Source organism: Pan paniscus, chromosome X (assembly GCF_029289425.2).
Source record: "Pan paniscus chromosome X, NHGRI_mPanPan1-v2.0_pri, whole genome shotgun sequence".
NCBI lineage: Eukaryota > Metazoa > Chordata > Mammalia > Primates > Hominidae > Pan > Pan paniscus.
Window position 1 is genome coordinate 48,701,859 of NC_073272.2, and position 19,265 is coordinate 48,721,123.

At 42.1% G+C, this 19,265-nt stretch overlaps 1 protein-coding gene, 1 long non-coding RNA gene and 1 other non-coding gene across 6 annotated transcripts in view; 2 read left to right on the forward strand and 1 right to left on the reverse strand.

Moving 5' to 3' along the window:
* The first annotated feature begins 1,816 nt into the window (after positions 1-1,816).
* RGN (regucalcin) lies at positions 1,817-18,895 on the forward strand. 4 transcript variants are annotated; one of them, XM_003809674.6, is made up of 8 exons: positions 1,817-2,348; positions 3,958-4,577; positions 4,771-4,948; positions 8,060-8,242; positions 15,377-15,592; positions 17,269-17,400; positions 17,652-17,806; positions 18,481-18,895. In XM_003809674.6, exons 3-8 carry the CDS (start codon positions 4,786-4,788, stop codon positions 18,529-18,531), a joined length of 900 nt encoding a protein of 299 aa, XP_003809722.1. In that variant the 5' UTR covers positions 1,817-2,348; positions 3,958-4,577; positions 4,771-4,785; the 3' UTR covers positions 18,532-18,895. The 4 variants fall into 4 exon arrangements, with proteins under 4 accessions (XP_003809722.1, XP_003809721.1, XP_008960196.1 ...); XM_008961948.4 differs by having other exon boundaries at positions 1,820-2,348; positions 4,883-4,948; XM_003809673.6 differs by lacking the exon at positions 3,958-4,577 and having other exon boundaries at positions 1,819-2,348.
* LOC117977760 (uncharacterized) overlaps positions 8,251-19,265 on the reverse strand; it is a 49,594-nt gene continuing 38,579 nt past the window's right edge. The window contains exon 3 of the long non-coding RNA XR_004668940.3: positions 8,251-10,351. This is a non-coding gene — a long non-coding RNA (uncharacterized LOC117977760). The remainder of the gene's footprint in view (positions 10,352-19,265) is intronic.
* Positions 11,104-11,210, forward strand: LOC112438506 (U6 spliceosomal RNA). Its single transcript, XR_003026923.1, has one exon. It is a non-coding gene; the product is annotated as a U6 spliceosomal RNA (small nuclear RNA).

Here is a 19,265-nt window from a genome sequence, read left to right on the forward strand (position 1 = left end):
TAGTTTTTGTTGTTGTTGTTTTGTTTTTAGAGACAGGATCCCACATCCCACTCTGTCACCCAGGCTGAAGTGCAGTGTCGCTATCATGGCTCACTGCAAGCTTGATCTCCCAGGCTCAAGCGATGTTCCCACCTCAGCCTCCTCAGTAACTGGGATCACAGCCACCACGCCTGGCTATTTTTTTTTTAATAGAGATGAGATCTTGCTGTGTTGCCCAGGCTGGTGTCAAACTCCTGGCCTCAAGTGGTCCTCCTGCCTCAGCCCCCCAAAGTGCTGGGATTACAGGGGTGAGCCACGGTGCCCAGCCTAAAAAGCATATAGTTGAACAACCTCTATGTGTCAGCACTGTGGCAGGACCCAGGGAGGTGAGGGTGAATAAGATACATCCCCTCCCCTGCAAGACTCACGGTCTAGCAGGTCATTTTGGCAGCAGATCCACAGGGATGAGATGAGGCCTCCGGGAAGATTAAAACAATCTAGGCAAGAAATGGGGAAAGCCTGAATGAATTAAGGCAGTGCCAACATAGAAGGACATTAAAGGGACAATTCTATGACCTGGTGACTAACTGGACTTGAGTTAGGGACCAAGAGGAGGCTCGCGAGGTGTCAGGGCTTCTTGCACAGCCCGTTGGCTGCACCACAGCCCATTTCCCAGGACAGAGTGCTCAGGAGGTTGGTGGGAAATGATGTGATTGGTTTGGGTCAGCTCAGTTAAGCTGCTGGCCTGTATCCTGGGGGCGACATCTGGGCTGAGATAAGGTTAGGGAGACATCAGCACTGAGGAAGTAGAGGAAGAGAGTTATTTTTGTTTGTTTGTTTTTGAGACAGTCTCACTCTGTCACCCAGGCTGGAGTGCAGTGGCATAAACTCAGCTCACTGTAGCCTCAACCTCCTGGACTCAAGTGATCCTCTTGCCTCAGCCTCCTGAGTAGCCGGAACTATAGGCATGCACCACCACACCCAGAAATATATATATATGTTTGAGAAGTAGTTTCACTCTTGTTGCCCAGGCTGGAGTGCAATGGCACAATTTCAGCTCACTGCAACCTCCGCCTCCCGGGTTCAAGCAATTCTCCTGTCTCAGCCTCCCGAGTAGCTGGGATTACAGGCATGTGCCACCACACCCGGCTAATTTTGTATTTTTAGTAGAGACGGGGTTTCACCATGTTGGTCAGGCTGGTCTCAAACTCCTGACCTTAGGTGATCTGCCTGCCTCAGCCTCCCAAAATGCTGGGATTACAGGCATGAGCCACCACACTTGGCCAGTTTTGTTTTGTTTGTTTTGTTTTTTTGTTTTTTTGGGTTTTTTTAAATTTTTAGTAGAGACGAAGTCTCACTTTGTTGCCAGGTTCATCTCAAACTCCTGGGCTCAAGCGATCCACCCTCCTCGGCCTCCCAAAGCGCTGAGATTATAGGCCTGAGCCACTGTGCCGGCCCTGGCCATTTTTTTTTTTTAATATGGGTTATTTGGAGAAAGCCCAGACCGTCAGATGGCAGGACCAGGAATACATTTAGGCTGAGAATGGGGTTGTGGAGCTGAGTGTTGTTGAGGAATGTGTTTTCCATATGATTTGAAAATGAAATCGAGTCTTTCCTGTTCCCCCACCAAAAACGTTTTTGCAAGAGTTGGCCTTCAGCCACCAGGGTCTTCTCCACCAGGATGGAGAGGAGCTTTGTTCTTTCCTTTTTAACCTGTTTGGGTTTAACCGTCCCAGTCTCTCTCTGTTCGGCATTTAACAACTTTTCTTGGTTGAAGTAAGAGGTAAACTAGCTATTCGTCCAAACTCCAAAGCTCAGGTTCACTGGGCCGTAAAAGCCTGTACCCACCATCCCCGGGCCTGCCAGGGGCGGCTTTGCAGGATTCTTCCAGCCGCGGGGGACGGGGACAGGGACGGGGCGGGGTCCCAGGCCCATGCCATCCACCTGCCAAGCCGCCGGGTCCCGGGAGGCGTTTCCCCTCCCCTCGGCCCGCTGCCTGACCTTCGAGCCGCCTGAGAAATCTCCAGCCTGGCGAGTGCCCGAGCCAGGCCGGCCTCCCCGCCCCCTCCCTGGAAAGGAAAGGCCCCAGCGACAACAGAGCCAGACCCGCTCCTCCCGATCTCCCAGAAGGCGACTGACAGCTGACTGCCAGAAGGAGATCGCGCCAGGAGACTGACTGCTCTGTGCCCATCCGGGGACCCGGGCCCGTTCAGCCGGGCTGACTGGTGCGCCCTCTGCAAAGCCTGCGCCAGGGAGGAGGCAGGCTCAACCTTCAGATTCCCAGGGCCTCTCTGTCGCTGTCGCCGTCGCCGTCGCCCGAGGTCCCAGCGGCTCTACCAGATTGTTGTGGAGGCCTCTCACCCGCACAGGTACCCCGGGTGCAGCGCGGGCACCTGAAGCCCCGTCCCTGCTCCCTGCTGCCCAGCCACCCCTTTGTGGTCACGGGCCGGGCCTAAATGGAACATTTGGCACCCCCGTCCCCTCCCCACCGGCTTCTACTAGGGAGCATGGGGTTAAAAGTCGCTATTGCAAAAGTCGTGCCACTGCTCTTGAGCCTTATCTAAGACTGATAGGATGAAGGCCTTTGTAGTCTGAACACTGCCCCCCACCCCCGCTTTTTTTTTTTTTTTTTTTTCGAGACAAGGTCTCAGTCTGTCGCCCAGGCTGGAGCGCCATGGCCCAATCTCGGCTCACTGCAACCTCCTCCTCCCAGGTTCAAGCGATTCTCCGGCCTCAGCCTTCCTAGTAGCTAGGACCACAGGCTCGAACCACTAAGCCCGGCTAATTTTTTGTATTTTTTGTAGAGACGGGCTTTCACCATGTTGCCCAGGCTGGTCTCAAACTCCTGACCTCAATGTTCCTCCACCTCAGCCTCCCAATGTGCTGGAATTACAGGCACGAGCCACCGGCACCGGCCTGAGCCCATTTTTAATAGCCAAAAAACATTTCAAATGCTGCTGCAGATGCAGGCAGTTTGTATTTGGGACCAGTTTGGGCTGAGGTTTTTTTGTTTGTTTTTTTTTTGTTTTGGTTTGGTTTGGTTTGGTTTGGTTTCTGTTTTTTTTTTTTGTTTTGTTTTGTTTTTTTGTTGTTTTGGTTTTTTTTTTTTTGAGACGGAGTCTTACTCTGTCGCTCAGGCTAGAATGCAGTGGCGCAATCTCGGCTCACTGCAACCTCTGCCTCCCGGGTTCAAACGATTCTCCTGCTTCAGCCTCGTGAGTCGCTGGGATTACAGGCACCCGCCACTGTGCCCAGCCAATTTTTTTGTATTTTTAGTAGAGATGGGGTTTCACCATGTTGGTCAGGCTGGTCTTGAACTCCTGACCTCATGATCCACCCGGCTCGGCCTCCCAAAGTGCTGAGATTACAGGCATGAGCCACCATGCCCGGCCTGTGTTTCTTTTTTAAAATGTAATTTATTGAAGGAAATATTAGATCAAACATTATTTTTCTTTTTTCCCTCTCTATTCATTTGCCCATCATGTGTAGGACCACTTACTTCAAAGCAGACAGCTACCCTGGGAGAAGGATGAAGATGCAGGCCATTTTTATTTATTTATTTAGAGACAGGTTCTCACTCTGTTGCCCAGGCTGGAGTGCAGTGGCATGATCACGGCTCATTGCAGCCTCCACCTCCTGAACTCAAATGATCCTCCCACCTCAGGCTCCCGAGTAGCTAGGACCACAGGCATGTGCCACTACACCCGCTAATTTTTTGTTGTTTTGTAGAGTCAGGGTCTCACTATGTTGCCCATACCAGTCCCAGACTCCTGGGCCCAAGCAATCTTCCTGCCTCAGCCTCCTAAAGAGCTGGGATCACAGGCCTGAGGCCCTGTGCCTGACAAATGCAGGCAGTGTGGATCATTCCTGGAAACTGCCTACTCAGGGCAGAGGTACAGAAAGAAAAGATTGCTCTCGAAAGTTGCCTGTCTTTCCTCTCCCACATGGGATTCTTATCTGATTTTTTCTCCTTTTCAGATAATTTTTCTCTGTCTTCTCCCAGTTCGCTGGTCATGGTCCCTGGCCTAAAGTCCCAGCATAGACTGTTCCTCTCCTGTGGAGTCTAACACTCTTTGCCAAACTGGCACGGTGTCTTCCTGGGAAGCAAGAAATCACTGAGGGGCTGTCAGTTCCTGCCAGGGTGGTTCGATGCTGTCCTTTTCTCCACTCCTTCCATGGTCTGCCTTGGAAAATGTGTGTTAGTTCGAATTCAGCGAGTTCTCATTGGGGTGAACATAGTCCTAAAAATGCAGTTCATAAAAATCAACCACACAGAGAAGAAAAATAAATAAATCAGTAAAGCAGCTCAGAAAAATGCAGGTGTGGCAGGCCCTGGCCTCTGCACCCTCATAGAGGGGCTCAACAGCATCAACAGAAGGTGGGGGAGCAGAAGGTGCCCTGCAGACACCCAGAGGGGCCACCAATGAGCAAACTGCCAGCTCCCTGACCCGCCCTGGGGCCCAGGGTATTGACATAAAGGACGGCCTTGCACTATTTCAACAGCCAGTTATCTGAGGGTCACAAACACCAAGGAGTGGAGGTCAGAGTGTCACTTTTTTGTTTTCTTTTTGAAAGATCATTCGAGAAACACGTCACTGGTAAGTTGGTTGAAGATGTTTCATGGTCCCTGTTATCAGCTCTTTTCTTTTGCCTATGTGTCTCTCCCTGTCACATTGCATATCCTGCTCTGATCTGGGGGAAGTGTATCCAGCCTTGCCAGTTCTTAGCCAGGTGTTTTACTGTATTTGTTCTGTGCGATGACCTTTCACTCACCTCTGTTACCTTCAATAGATCTCCCCTGCGACCATGTCTTCCATTAAGATTGAGTGTGTTTTGCCAGAGAACTGCCGGTGTGGTGAGTCCCCAGTATGGGAGGAAGCGTCCAACTCTCTTCTCTTTGTAGACATTCCTGCAAAAAAGGTTTGCCGGTGGGATTCATTCACCAAGCAAGTACAGCGAGTGACCATGGGTAAGGATGAAGGCTGGACTCAGATCAGCCAGCTACCTTTTCCCAGGGGAGGGGCGGTCACCACGGCACCCTTCTTGTTAAAGCACACTGAATACACTTGTCACGCTGTCTGTCCCCACTCCATATCCTCCCACTTTGACCCAGGGTTTAATTATGGATGGTCAATACTTTCCTCTTCCTCTTTGAATGAGGGGCAACATTCCTAGTTTTTTTTTTTTGGGGGGGGGGTGTTTTTGTTTATTTTTTGTTTTGTTTTTGTTGAGACAGGGTCCCACCGTGTTGCCCTGGCTGGAGTGCTATGGTGTGATCACGGCTCACTGCAGCCTTGATCTCCTGGGGCTCAAGGGATCCTCCTGCCTCAGCCTCCCTAGTAGCTGTGACTACAGGTGCGTGCCACTATGTCCAGCTAGTTTGTATTTTTTGTAGAGATGGTGTTTCACCATGTTGCCCAGGCTAGTCTCAAACTCCTGGGCTCAAGAGATCCACCCACTTCGACCTCCCAAAGTGTTGGGATTACAAGCGTGAGCAACCACGCCCAGCCCATTCCCAGTTTTGTTTGGATGCTGGGGCACTCCAGTTCCTGTCTTTCCTTAATACCTTCAGATAACCATGGAAAGTTAAAGACCCAGTTATCTGCCTTGGGTCAGGCCAAGACCTTAATTTTCAAACAAAACAAAACAAAACAAAAACAGGTGCCTCTCTTCTTTGAAAGTGAAAACTAGCTTTTGGATGTATAAAGCATCAACCAGGACCATCTTTGTTTACTGCACAAAATAGAATTCATGATGGAATTTCATGTGCATTTGAGTGTGATGCGTTTATGGCCCTGCGAATTCTAAAGAAGGGATTTATCACTTTCTATGGCCCAAGGGAATAGGCTTAATGTAATTACTGATAGAGAAAGAAGTTTCTTGTTTTCACTGAGCCCATGGGAAAAAATATCAGGAATTCCTATAATCTTGGGACATTCTTTCTCAACCCAGAACTGGGACCTCAACTTTTTTTTTTTTTTTTTTTTTTTGAGACAAGGTCTGGCTCTGCCACCCAGGCTGGAGTGCAATAATGCAAACATGGCTTACTACAGCCTCAATCTCCCATGCTCAAGCGATCCTCCCACCTTAGCTTCCTGAGTAGCTGGAACCACAGGCACGTGCCACCACACCTAGCTAATTTTTATTTATTTTTTGTAGAGACAGGGTCTCCCTATATTGCCCAGGCTGGTCTTGAACTCTTGGGCTCAAGCAATCCTCCTGCCTTGGCCTCCCAAAGTGCTGAGATTACAGGTGTGAGCCACCATGCCCAGCCTTAAACTTCTTTATTTTTAAATGAAAGGGAACAAATTTTTAATTCACCCAGAAGTATGACTGTGGTAAAGTGACTGTGACCTCTGAGGGTAGAATGGGGATGGGGTCCCCTTGCCTTTCCTAGTCTCTTTTGCAGCAGACACACATGCCAACCTGTGATCTGAAAAGCCCGCCCCCCCCACCACCCGCCCCCAACCCATGGAAAAAGCTGTGGTGTCAGCAGTAGCTTAGAGAGCTACCAAGAGAAGTCTCAGGCTGCAGGCTGGGATCCCCAATGAGAGTGTGTCCTACACATTCCTTGGGACCCTTGATGGCTCCAATCAAAGTGTGAGCAGGGCTTTGAGCTAAGGGTGGCTCCTGAAGCTCCCATTATCTTACACTGAAGGGGTGCTTAGGAAATGCTTTCAAAATCTATTCTGATAAATTTATTTCCTGTGACCATTCACCACAGCAATCAATCTCTCCACTTAAAAAAATAAAATAAATTAAAAAAAAAAAAGCTTTCTTGGCCGGGTGCAGTAGCTCATGCCTGTAATCTCAACACTTTTGGGAGGCTGAGGTGGGTGGATCACTTGAGGCCAGGAGTTCAAGACCAGCCTGACCATCATGGTGAAACCGTGTCTCTACTAAAAATACAAAAATTAGCCAGGCATGGTAGCACAGCCTGTAGTCCCAGCTACTAGGGAGGCTGAGGCAGGAGAATCCTTTGAACCTGGGAGGCGGATGTTGCAGTGAGTCAAGATCACGACACTGCAATCCAGCCTGGGCAACAGAGCAAGACTCCATCTCAAAAAAAAAAAAAGTTTTCTTATACATGGAAAAATATTAAATGAAGAAAACCTAAAATTTAAAAACATAAAATATAGTAATATAATGAAGAGATGTGATTGTACTATCTCTGCATCTACATTCCTATCTGTTTATTATTTTTTACCATGCTTACTTCCAAAAAAGGATCTGAGAAACAATTTGCAATTAAATACATATAAAATAGGGCCCCTTAGAAAAGACGAATCCTGGGCCTGGCGTGATGGCTCACGCCTAATATCCCAACACTTTGTGAGGCCAAGGCGGGTGGATCACCTGAGGTCAGGAGTTCGAAATCAGCCTGGCCAACATGGTGAAACCCCATCTCTACTAAAAATACAAATAAAAATTAGCCAGGCGTGGTGCATGCCTGTAATCCCAGCTACTCAGGAGGCTGAGGCAGGAGAATTGCTTGAACCCAGGAGGCAGAGGTTGCAGTGAGTTGAAATTGCACCATTGCACTCCAGCCTGGGCAACAAGAGCAAAACTCTGTCTCAAAAAAAACAAAAAACAAAAAAATGCAAATCCTGGATTGGAGAGGGAGAGAGATGTCACAAAACCTAGTTGCTGTAAATAAACTCGGTTTGTGTCTCTGAATTTTCTGGAGCATTTTCTGGCAAAATGGGGCATCACTCGCTCTGTGATGACTGTCCTGGTGCCCCTAGATTAGAAACTCCTCCTCTGAACTGGATGTGGCACCTGCCCCATATCATGGCCACTGTACTTTCACTTCTCTGCTTTTCCCACAAGACTAGGAGCTTCCAGAGGAGTTGGGGTTTTTTCACATTTCTATCTATTGCTGCCCAGATCAGCACACAGAATTCATACTCAACAAATGTACTAGGTTACATAGCCTTCCCTACTCAACAGAAGGAAGAGAGCGCTCCCATTGTCACGAGAGCTGGGCTCCCACTCTAAGAGATGCCAGGTAGCACAGTGATCTCAGTGGCCTCAGCCACTAAACTGGTACTGTTTTTAAACTGTTGCTTTACCTCTACAGATGCCCCAGTCAGCTCCGTGGCTCTTCGCCAGTCGGGAGGCTATGTTGCCACCATTGGAACAAAGTTCTGTGCTTTGAACTGGAAAGAACAATCAGCAGTTGTCTTGGCCACGGTGGATAACGACAAGAAAAACAATCGCTTCAATGATGGGAAGGTGGATCCCGCCGGGAGGTACTTTGCTGGTAAGATTTCTCTTAACACCTACTTATTACTGAGCCTTGGAGGAAATACTTTGACATACAAAGTTCTCACTACTGACCAGGGTGGTGGCTCCCGCCTGTAATCCAGCACTTTGGGAGCCAAGGCGAGTAGGTCGCATGAGCCCAGGAGTTCGATACCTGCCTGGGCAACATGGTGAAACCCTGTCTCTACCAAAAATACAAAAAATTAGCTGGGCCTGGTGGCATGCATCTGTGGTCCCAGCTACTCAGGAGGCTGAGTTGGAAGGATCATCTGAGCCCAGGAGTTTGAGGCTGCAGTGAGCCAAGATCGTGCCACTGCACTCTAACCTGGGTGACAGAGTGAGACCCGGTCTCGAAAAAAGAAAGAAAGTAAGTAAGTTAGTTAGTTCTCACTACCTCAAAAGTGTTATTTATAATGAATCTTGGGTTCTTCTTTTATTATTGCCTGAGTAAGTTGCAGGACAAAAAAAAAATTCTATGATAAAATCTTCATTTGCATTTCCATCTCTAGCAGAGACTAAAATCTGTATGGTATTTTGGTGGTTTAAATGAGTTTTAAATACAGGGGTTTTGTTGTTGATGTTTAAATCAGGAATATTTTCAAATTTACAGAAAAAAATAAGAATAGTACAGGCCAGGTGTGGTGGCTCACGCCTGTAATCCCAGCACTTTGGGAAGGCCGAGGCGGGCAGATCACGAGGTCAGGAGATTTGAGACCATCCTGGCTAACACGGTGAAACCCCGTCTCTACTAAAAATACAAAAAATTAGCCGGGCGTGGTGGGCGCCTGTAGTCCCAGCTACTCGGGAGGCTGAGGCAGGAGAATGGCATGCACCTGGGAGGTGGAGCTTGCAGTAAGCTGTGGTCGCACCACTGCACTCCAGCCTGGGCAATAGAGCGAGACTCCATCTCAAAAAAAAAAGAATAGTACAAACAACACTTGTATACCTTTTACCCGGGTTCACCTATTGCTAACATTTTGTTCCATTTGCTTTATCATTTGCTGTCTGTATATATCTAAACATATTTATCTCCGGAGTCCTTTATTTAAAAAAAAAATAGAGATGAGATCTCACTATGTTGCCCAGGCTGGTCTCAAACTCCTGAGCTCAAGTGATCCTCACACCTCTTCCTCCCAAGTGCTGGGATTACAGGTGTGAGCCACTGCACCTGGCCTATCTCCAGAATCATGTGAGAGTAGGTTGCATGTATATCCTATGTGCCTTTACCCCTAAAATGCTGCAGTGTGAATTTCCCAAGAAAGACGACATATTCTTACATGACCACAGTTAGAGTGATCAACTTAGAGAAGTTTAGCATTGACACAGTCATTTTATCTGATATACTATCTAAATCCCAGTTTTGTCAATTGTACAAAAAGTGTTCTTTCTCACATTTTTCCCTCCAGCACAGGATGCAGTCTAGGCTCATGGATTGCATTTCCTTTTCATATCTCTTTGATCTTTTTTAAAACTGGAACATTTTCATAGCTTTTTTTGTTTGTTTTTTATAACATTGCCATTTTTGAAGAATACAGCCAGGCCTACCCAACTCCCCCTTTTTTAATAGGGCATTCCTTATTTAGTATTTGTCTAGTGTTTGTTTGTGATTAAGTTGATGTTATACATTCCTGACTGGAATACCGCATAGATAATGTTCTGTTCTCAGGGTAACCCATCTGGAGGTACACGATGTCCGTGTGTCCCCTCGTTAGTGATTTTGATCACCAGGTTAAGGCCCTGTCAGATTTCTCTACTGCATAACTATTTTAATGCAATTTATAAGCAATTTGTGGGGGTTGTTAGTTATCTATTGCTGGATAACAAATTACCCTGAAACTTAGAGGCTTAAAATAAGAAATATTTATTATCTCAGATGGTTTCTGAAGGTCAAGAATCTGGGTGCAGCTTAGCTGGATGGATCCAGTTCAGGCTATCTCATAAGACTGTAGTCAAGCTTTCCACAGGGGCTGCAGCCTCGAAAAAGGCTGGATTCTCTGCAGAGGTCTGAAAGATCCACTTCCAAGCTCATTCACATAGGGGTTGGCAGGAGGCTTCAGTTCCTTAGCTGGTGGGTCTCTCCACAGGGCTGCTCAGGACATGGCTGCCCCTAGAACCAGTGATAACAGGAGAGAGAGAGAGAGAGAGAGAGAACGCATGCACCCAAGATCCAAGATGCAAGCTACAGTCTTTAACCAATCGGAAGTGACATACCATCACTTATGCCATATGCTATTGGTCACACAGACAATGACAGAGGGAACTATCCAAGGGTGAGAATGCTGAAAGGTGGGAATCATTAGGGGCTATCTTGGAGGCTGGCTACAACATGGGGAGATACTCTAAGTCCACACAAATATCCTGGTCCTCATCAAAATTTCTTCCTTAAGTTTTACATTCATTGATGATTCTTTCTTGAACCAAAGTTTACTATGATAGTTGCAGAATGACTTACATGCAGGTTTAAAAGAATTTTATCTACAGTTTTAAATTAGATACTGCATTTCACATATATTTCTCATCATAATAACCTTCTGAGTTAGCCGAAGTTGATTCTCCATCTCTACTATTCCCACCTTCCCACACTGCCGCCTCACATAGTTGGCCCTGCTGTCCTGGCCCTGTGCAAGTTCAATATGGAAGGCAGGAGAGGTCAGAGCAGCTGACTGTAGACTGCTTCCCATCTTCCTGGACTTTATACAACCACAGATATGGTCCGGGACAGGTTGAAAGATTAAAGATGAGAATCTGTTGGAAGCCCTTCTGCAGTAATTTCTGCAAGATAAAGATATGTGATTGGATATTTCACCTCCTGGTGAAATTGATTTTCTCTCCTTCTTTTAAGTAGAAGTTGACAGTTCTGTGCTCGCTTCAGCAGCACATCTACTAAAGTTGGAACGATAGAGAGAAGATTAGCATGGCCCATGCACAAGGATGACATGCAAATGCATGAAGAGCTCCATATTTTTCTTAAAAAGTTTACAGTTCTGAGGCACTCTGTGAGACAAAAATAAAGATGGCCTCCAAGGCCTCCATTCTTAGCATGGAGTCTCTGGGCCATCAGGAGACCTCTTAAAATTGTAGGTGTCATTGTAGGTGTAACTATTAGGTATTACTATAGTATTCTATAGTACTAATGCCAATACTATAATATTATACTTATAATAATATATAGTTTTACTTTATGTATTATAATATATAATTTTAAATTATATATTATAATATAGTATTATAATTATATAAGCATATATAATATCATATTATATATAAATATAATTATATAATATATAATATATTATATTAATATATAATATTATATTATATATAAATATAATTATATAATATATAATATATTATATTAATATATAATATTATATTATATATAATTATAATATAATACTATAGTATTCTGGCAGATGCATAACACTAGTACACTAGTATATACCTGTTAGGTATATACTAGTGCTATGCATCTGCCAGAAGCACCTGAGACTCTTTCTCAAGAGAGGTCATAGCTCTTGGCAGGTGCTCGGAGGTGCCCCAGGCCCAGAAAAAGGTGGGGTTATCTTATAGTCTAGATGGATTCTCAAGGTGATCACACCCTGAATATATCACCACACCCAAGATCTGACCTGTCTATGCTTGTTACTAGATAATGAAGCCAGGGCTCTAGATTATTCTATCCACCAAGGAAGAGGCTTTCCAAGCAGCAGGAGATTCACATGCATGTTCCAGGCCTCTTTTTCTGTGAGGCAGATAATGTGCAGGGAGAGTCATGAAATAAACCCAACTGCCCTAGAGCAGGAAACTGCCGAGGGAACATCCTTCTCCCCAGGGAGGGAGGATCGACCCTGTCTTGCTTGCTATTCAGGCTTCCCATCTACATTGTCTCTGGCATCTGTGCCATCTCATTTTCGGCATCTGTTGATTCTCTTCTCCTATGTGAGTTGAGATTTCCATGTTTCTTTGTGTTGCCAAGTAATCTGGGGTTGTGTTCCAGACATTTTGAATATTATGAGGCCCTGAGTCTTGTTGAAATCCTTTGGCCGGGCGCGGTGGCTCAAGCCTATAATCCCAGCACTTTGGGAGGCCGAGGCAAGTAGATCACTTGAGCTCGGGAGTCTGAGACCAGCCTGGGCAACACAGTGAAACCCCGTCTCTACAAAAAAAATAAAACAAATGAGCCAGGCATGGTGGCTTACTCCCATAGTCCCAGCTGCTCAGAGGCGGAGGTGGGAGGAATGCTTCAGTCCGGGAGGTTGAGGCTGCAATGAGCTGTGATCACGCCACTGCACTCCAGCCTGGGCAACAGAGCAACACTCTGCCAAAAAAAAAAAAAAAAAAAAAGAAGAAGAAGATAGAAGAAGAAGGAGACGGAGAAGGAGAAGGAGGAGGCTTGGCATGGCAGCTCATGCCTGTGACCCCAGCACTTTGGAGGCCAAGGCAGGTGGATTGCTTGAGCTGCTTGAGCTACTCGGGAGGCTGAGGTAGGAGAATCACCTGAGCCTGGGGGAGGTGGAGGCTGCATGAGCCGAGACTGCATTACTGCACTCCAGCCTGGGCAACCAGAGCAAGTCTAGGAGTTTGAGACCAGCCTGGGCAACATGGCAAAACCCCATCTCTACTCAAAATACAAAACAACAACAACAACAACAACAAAAACCTAGCCTGGCGTGGTGGTATGTGCCTGTAGCCCGAGCTACTCAGGAGGCTGAGGTAGGAGAATTGCCTGAGCCTGGGAGGTCGAGGCTGCAGTGAGCCATGACTGTGCCACAACACTCCAGCCTGGATGATATAGTGAGACCCTATCTCAAAAAAAAAAAAAGAAGAAGAAGAAATCCTTTGAAGAATGTTGTTATAGTTGTCTTAGTTGTCTTAGCAGGCAATGTATATGTGTAGGTTCAGGCCACAAGTTCCAACCTGTTTTTTATTAGATGTTATTAGGATCTGTCCCACACGTGTGCCACTCAGTGGTCAGTCAGGGACCCAGAAGGAGTTCTATCAACTCCGCTCTCAATGTCTTCAGTAGGCTAATTCGAATCCAATTCATGCATGTAAAAGTCCAAGTTGGGGGTGAGCCTGGGAGATCATAAACAGCTTAAGGGGGTTGCGTTCCTGAGCAACTGCCCTTTCACTATCTCTCAGTCATTTCCAGTTTCCTGGAGCTCTCCTTTTCATTCCTCCAGCCAGAAACCACCCATTTCTATGACTGTGCTGCCTCTGGGGCCAACCAGCAAGAAGGACAGAGAAAGAGAATATAAAAGCAACAGTATTCGCCATCACCCTTTTGGGGCTGCAGCTTCACCCAATGGAGATGAATGTCTCCTTCCCTTGGAGTTTTCATTCCTACAGTTTCCTGCTGCTGGCCATTCTCTCTGCCGTTGCTACCCGTGCTGCGGTATTGTCTGGGGACTGGTGCGTGAGACAATGGAGAAAAAGGAGTAGAAAATAACCTAGGGATTTTCTCCACTCTCTCTGAGCTTCAGGAGTTTCTTTTTCTGCTCCTTGAGCCAGATCTAGGGGGTTCCTCTTGGATCTCTGTCTGCACCACAGTGCACATTTCCAGATTTCAGGATGTGTTGAGTTCAGGCTGGCAGATACCAGAGAAGAAAATGAAGAGCTCACCATCAATTCCATGGTACTTCCAAGTCTGCTGTTCTTCCCTGAGCTACCTGCTAATATTTGCTTTTCAGAGTTCCAAGATGGCTGTGCCATGTATTTTATCTAGGTTTTATAGCTGTGCTCAGTGGGAGAAAATGAGGTTCGTGCACGTTTACTCCTTCTTATCTTGAACCAGAACTTCTAGGCACAGTTTTAATTTGCATTATATGCAAGATAATTGTCATTTTATATATATATATATAAGTATATATAATATAAAATTATATTATATAAATATAATATAATTATATAATATAGTTATATTATATAAATATAATATAATTATATAATATAGTTATATTATATAAATATAATATAATTATATTATATAAATATAATATAATTATATTATATAAATATAATATAACTATATTATATTATTATATTATATAATATAATAATATAATATATTATATAATATAATAATATAATATAATTATATTATATTATATTATATAAATATACTAATATTATATAATATACTATAATTATATTATATAAATATAATATAATATAATAATATACTATAATTTTGTTATATAAATATAATATAATTATATTATATTATTATATTTATATAATATAATTATATTATATTATTATATTTATATAATATAATTATATTATATTATTATATTTATATAATATAATTATATTATATTATTATATTATATAAATAAAATATAATTATATAATATAATTATATTATATAAATAAAATATAATTATATAATATAATTATATTATATAAATAAAATATAATTATATTATATAATTATATTATATAAATAAAATATAATTATATAATATAATTATATAATATATTTATATTATATAATTATAATATATTATATAATATATTTATATTATATAATATATTTATATTATATAATTATAATATATTATATAATATATTTATATTATATAATATAATATAATTATATTATAATTATATTATATAAATATATTATATAATTATATATAATTATAATATAATTATATATAATTATAATATAATTATATATTTAATTATATATAATTACATATTTAATTATATTATATAATTATATAATATATATATTATATAATATTATATAATTATATAATATATATTATATAATATTATATAATTATATAATATAATATTATATAAATATAATATAAAATTATATATACATATATTATATATACATATATACATATTATATATACTTATATATACATATTATATATACTCATATATACATATTATATACACATATATATACATATTATATACACTTTATATATATATATATATATATATATATATACACACACACACACACACACATATATATATATGGCCCGGATTGGAATTGTATAGTGATTTCCTTTGATTTAATCACTGGAAAGGATCCCTGGTGAGAAAGGATGGTGTCGTGCATGGGGTGAGATGCTATGGGGCAGAGCTCAGTGCTGTTTGGTTTTTGTAGGCACCATGGCTGAGGAAACAGCTCCAGCAGTTCTTGAGCGGCACCAGGGGGCCCTGTACTCCCTCTTTCCTGATCACCACGTGAAAAAGTACTTTGACCAGGTGGACATCTCCAATGGTTTGGATTGGTCGCTAGACCACAAAATCTTCTATTACATTGACAGCCTGTCCTACTCCGTGGATGCCTTTGACTATGACCTGCAGACAGGACAGATCTGTATGTATTTTTCATTATTTGTCTCAGTGATGCCACTATTGTTTTCATATGTTTGTGACTAGTAAGGCGCCTCTCCCTCGCCTCATGTGAAGAAGTCTTTACTTAAATGGAGAGCTTTCTGATGCTACTATTCTAATATAGTAACGACAGCACAGACTTGACTGTGCTGCCAATCAAATCATGGTCCTCAACATATTTAAATATGGCAAGAGTTTGGCATAATATGGATAGATCTGGGGAAGCTAATAAAAAATAATTAATACAAATATGGGTAGATTCTCAATCCTTTTCCTTGCCATCATCACCAGAAAGAGGTTCACTGCAAAAGAGATCCTATTCTACCAGGAGGTGCCTAAAGGCAGATAATACTTAATGGAGTATTGGCGCAAAAGAGCAGAAAACTTGAGGTTTTTGATTGCTATTTCTTGTTTGTACTTTAGTTAACCATAGGCAAGTACTCAGAAGCTAATTACCAACCTTTCAAAATGGAAAAGCAAAAAAAAAAAAAAGTAATTGCACGTTGTCCAACTCCATCAATACGCTTGAAAGGAGCCATAGTTGGAAACTGGGAGGGAAGGAATTATTTAGAATCTAGAAGGGAGTCCTTGAAACTGTTTCATGAAAGGTGCCAAACCTTTTATGAAACAAAAGAGCAACACTAATAATAAAAATGACTTGGAAAAAATATCCCCAGAACTCTGCATGCAGATTTAATCAGAGGCAAACTATTCTGGTGCAGATGTTTTGCTTTGAAATATGTAGTGCTCGGGAGGCTGAAGCAGGAGAATCGCTTGAACCCGGGAGGCAGGGGTTGCAGTGAGCCGAGATCGCGCCACTGTACTCCTGCCTGACGACAGAGCGAGACTCTGTCAAAAAAAAAAGAAAGAAAGAAAGAAAGAAAAGAAGAAGAAAGAAAGAAAGAAAGAAAGAAAGAAGAAAGAAGAAAGAAAGAAAGAAAGAAAGAAAGAAAGAAAGAAAGAAAGATGTAGTGCTCTTTTTTATGACTGTTTTTACCCATTGTCATTGTATGTGGTTTTAACATTTTTCCATTATACCTCAATCTAATGACTGTAGTGACCTGGACTTTGTAGTATAAAGTTCTGGATTTTGATATTTGTTTTTTGTATACCACGGTTACCCCCCTTTAAGGGCACCTACTTTGTTTCTGAGTGCCCCTCCTGCAAGAAACAGGCTCTTCTAATATTTAGTCTTGAATTTGGAGCACTCAGTCAGGCAGAAAAAGAATTCATGTATCTTGCTAGTTTTTGTGCATGTACTGTTCACGTGGTACCATTAAGTTGCCTTGCGGATCTCAAGAGTTTTGTAACTGAAACAGCAAATGTCTAACCACAAGCTGACATGTACTTGACATAGACATGCAGGGCCCCAGTTCAGGTCAGCTTCAAAAAGAAGTATTATTGGTATTTTAGTAAGAATTCTGCTTTCTTTTTTCTCTCTCCCTCTGAATGCTTAAACAGATATGCCTGTACCCAAATAAAAGACAATGAATCCATCCCAATCATGTGGTAAAAATCCTTTGTTCACATGCCAGACACTGGATAAGCTGAAGTGATCTGTATTTATAACCAGCTTGAGAGCTCTCTGTTTGATTCTCAGTATTTAGTGGCCTGTTGTTTTGTTGTGGTTCTGTTTTTGTTTTTGCCTTTTAACCATAGCCAACCGCAGAAGTGTTTACAAGCTAGAAAAGGAAGAACAAATCCCAGATGGAATGTGTATTGATGCTGAGGGGAAGCTCTGGGTGGCCTGTTACAATGGAGGAAGAGTGATTCGTTTAGATCCTGTGACAGGTAGGCCTGCAGCAAAATGAAAAATCCTTGTCATGGCTAGGCAGAGATATAGCCCTATAGTTACAGTCAGAATTTCTTTTCCTGTAGAGGTGTGACTTTTTGCTCAAAATAAATTGTCAGGGAAAGTAGATTAAATATTAAATGCACAGATGAATCCTGACCTCCACAGTCTTCTTAGATCTTCCCTAGAAACAATACACAGGTTGGAAATTGCTACAACTAAACTTAAAATAAAATATTTGGTGGTCTAGGGAAAAGACTTCAAACTGTGAAGTTGCCTGTTGATAAAACAACTTCATGCTGCTTTGGAGGGAAGAATTACTCTGAAATGTATGTGACCTGCGCCCAGGATGGGATGGACCCCGAGGGTCTTTTGAGGCAACCTGAAGCTGGTGGAATTTTCAAGGTGATATGGCTATTTCTTTTATTTTGGGGGTGGGGGATCCCCTGTAAGTAACTGAGTGATTGGTACTTTTGCATACTTCCAAAGCATAATCCTATTTAGCATGTTAAGCTCATCATACTAGACTGAAAAACATTTTATTTCAATTTTCTAGAGAGTAAGTTATCTGAAGTCCAAGATGATGTGTTTAGCCTACTTTGTACATTACTTTAATTTTTTTACTTCCTGTTTATTGAAATTCTTCAGATCAGTAGAATGAACTTGGAAAGCCAGTATTTACAACATGCCTAGAAGATCAGTTGATTGTTTTGATGTCTTAAGGATTTTTCAGATTTTAAACATCTTTTGGCAGCAGAATAAACACTGATAAAAATCGTAGAGCTTTTGAGCTGAAAAGAAATACATAATGTAGAAACCCCTTTCTTAGCAGGCGGCAGATGATAGGAGTAATCCAGTTTTAAATCTAAGTTAGTCGTAAATGATTGCTAGTTGAATTATAAACTATATGAATAATTGGGTTGGACCATAAATACCCAGTCAGGTAATTCCTTTTTATGATAGGAGATAAAACAAAGATAATAGGTGGCTAAGTATATTACTACAAATCATAAAAATGCTTTTGAAGAATACTTGTGAATTACCTTTCACCTGAGATTCCCTCTTTTCTTTTTCAACAGATAACTGGTCTGGGGGTCAAAGGAATTGCTCCCTACTCCTATGCGGGATGAGGACAGGTCTTCTTTCCTGCCAGAGGGAGCTCTGAAGACAACTAGAGAATTCTGGGCCTGAAATTTCAATCTAGTTAGAAAGAAAAATGAGGCAATGATTTTATTAACAGCGTTAAGTTTTAATTTACAACTTTTAAAAGGCAGAGCATTTTTAACAAGGGGTGACAGGTGGTTTTGATAACACACTTATAAGGCTTTCTGTAAAAGGTACTATAGAAGGGCGAAGAATCGTTCAACTGTCAATCAGCCTCTTGATTCTTTGTAAATTGCCAGGGTGGGTGGGTACATATCTCTTCTTGATTCTGCATTTCATACTTAACTATATTAAAGCTTCAAGGAACAATAAATAGTAACCTGGTAATGACCTATTATGTTCCTTTTTATTTTCATCACAATCTTATAAAATATACCACAATGCTAACTAACCTACATAGATATTTCACCTCCTATATGTTATTTTACAAACTAAAATACGGCTGGAGGGTTAGACTCAAACATGCTGTCAAAATCCATGGTTCCAGCTGCCACCTACTGGATGTAAAAGTAATATGTCTCTTTGGAAAGAATACTTATTTTAAAAATAGCTTTATTGAGTTATAATTGGCCTGTACATATTTAAAGTGTATAATTTGACAAATTTGTCACATATATACATTCATGAAACCAACACCACAAACAAGATAATGAATCTATTCACAACCCCAAAACTTTTCTTGTCCTGTCATAATCCTTTT

Excerpts from the sequence above, each read along its gene's own strand:
- RGN (XM_003809674.6), top strand. The coding sequence starts at position 4,786 with ATGTCTTCCATTAAGATTGAGTGTGTTTTGCCAGAGAACTGCCGGTGT. Across the intron at positions 15,593-17,268 it reads CCTGCAGACAGGACAGATCT|CCAACCGCAGAAGTGTTTAC; the intron begins GTATGTATTTTT and ends TTTTAACCATAG. Across the intron at positions 17,807-18,480 it reads AAGCTGGTGGAATTTTCAAG|ATAACTGGTCTGGGGGTCAA; the intron begins GTGATATGGCTA and ends CTTTTTCAACAG.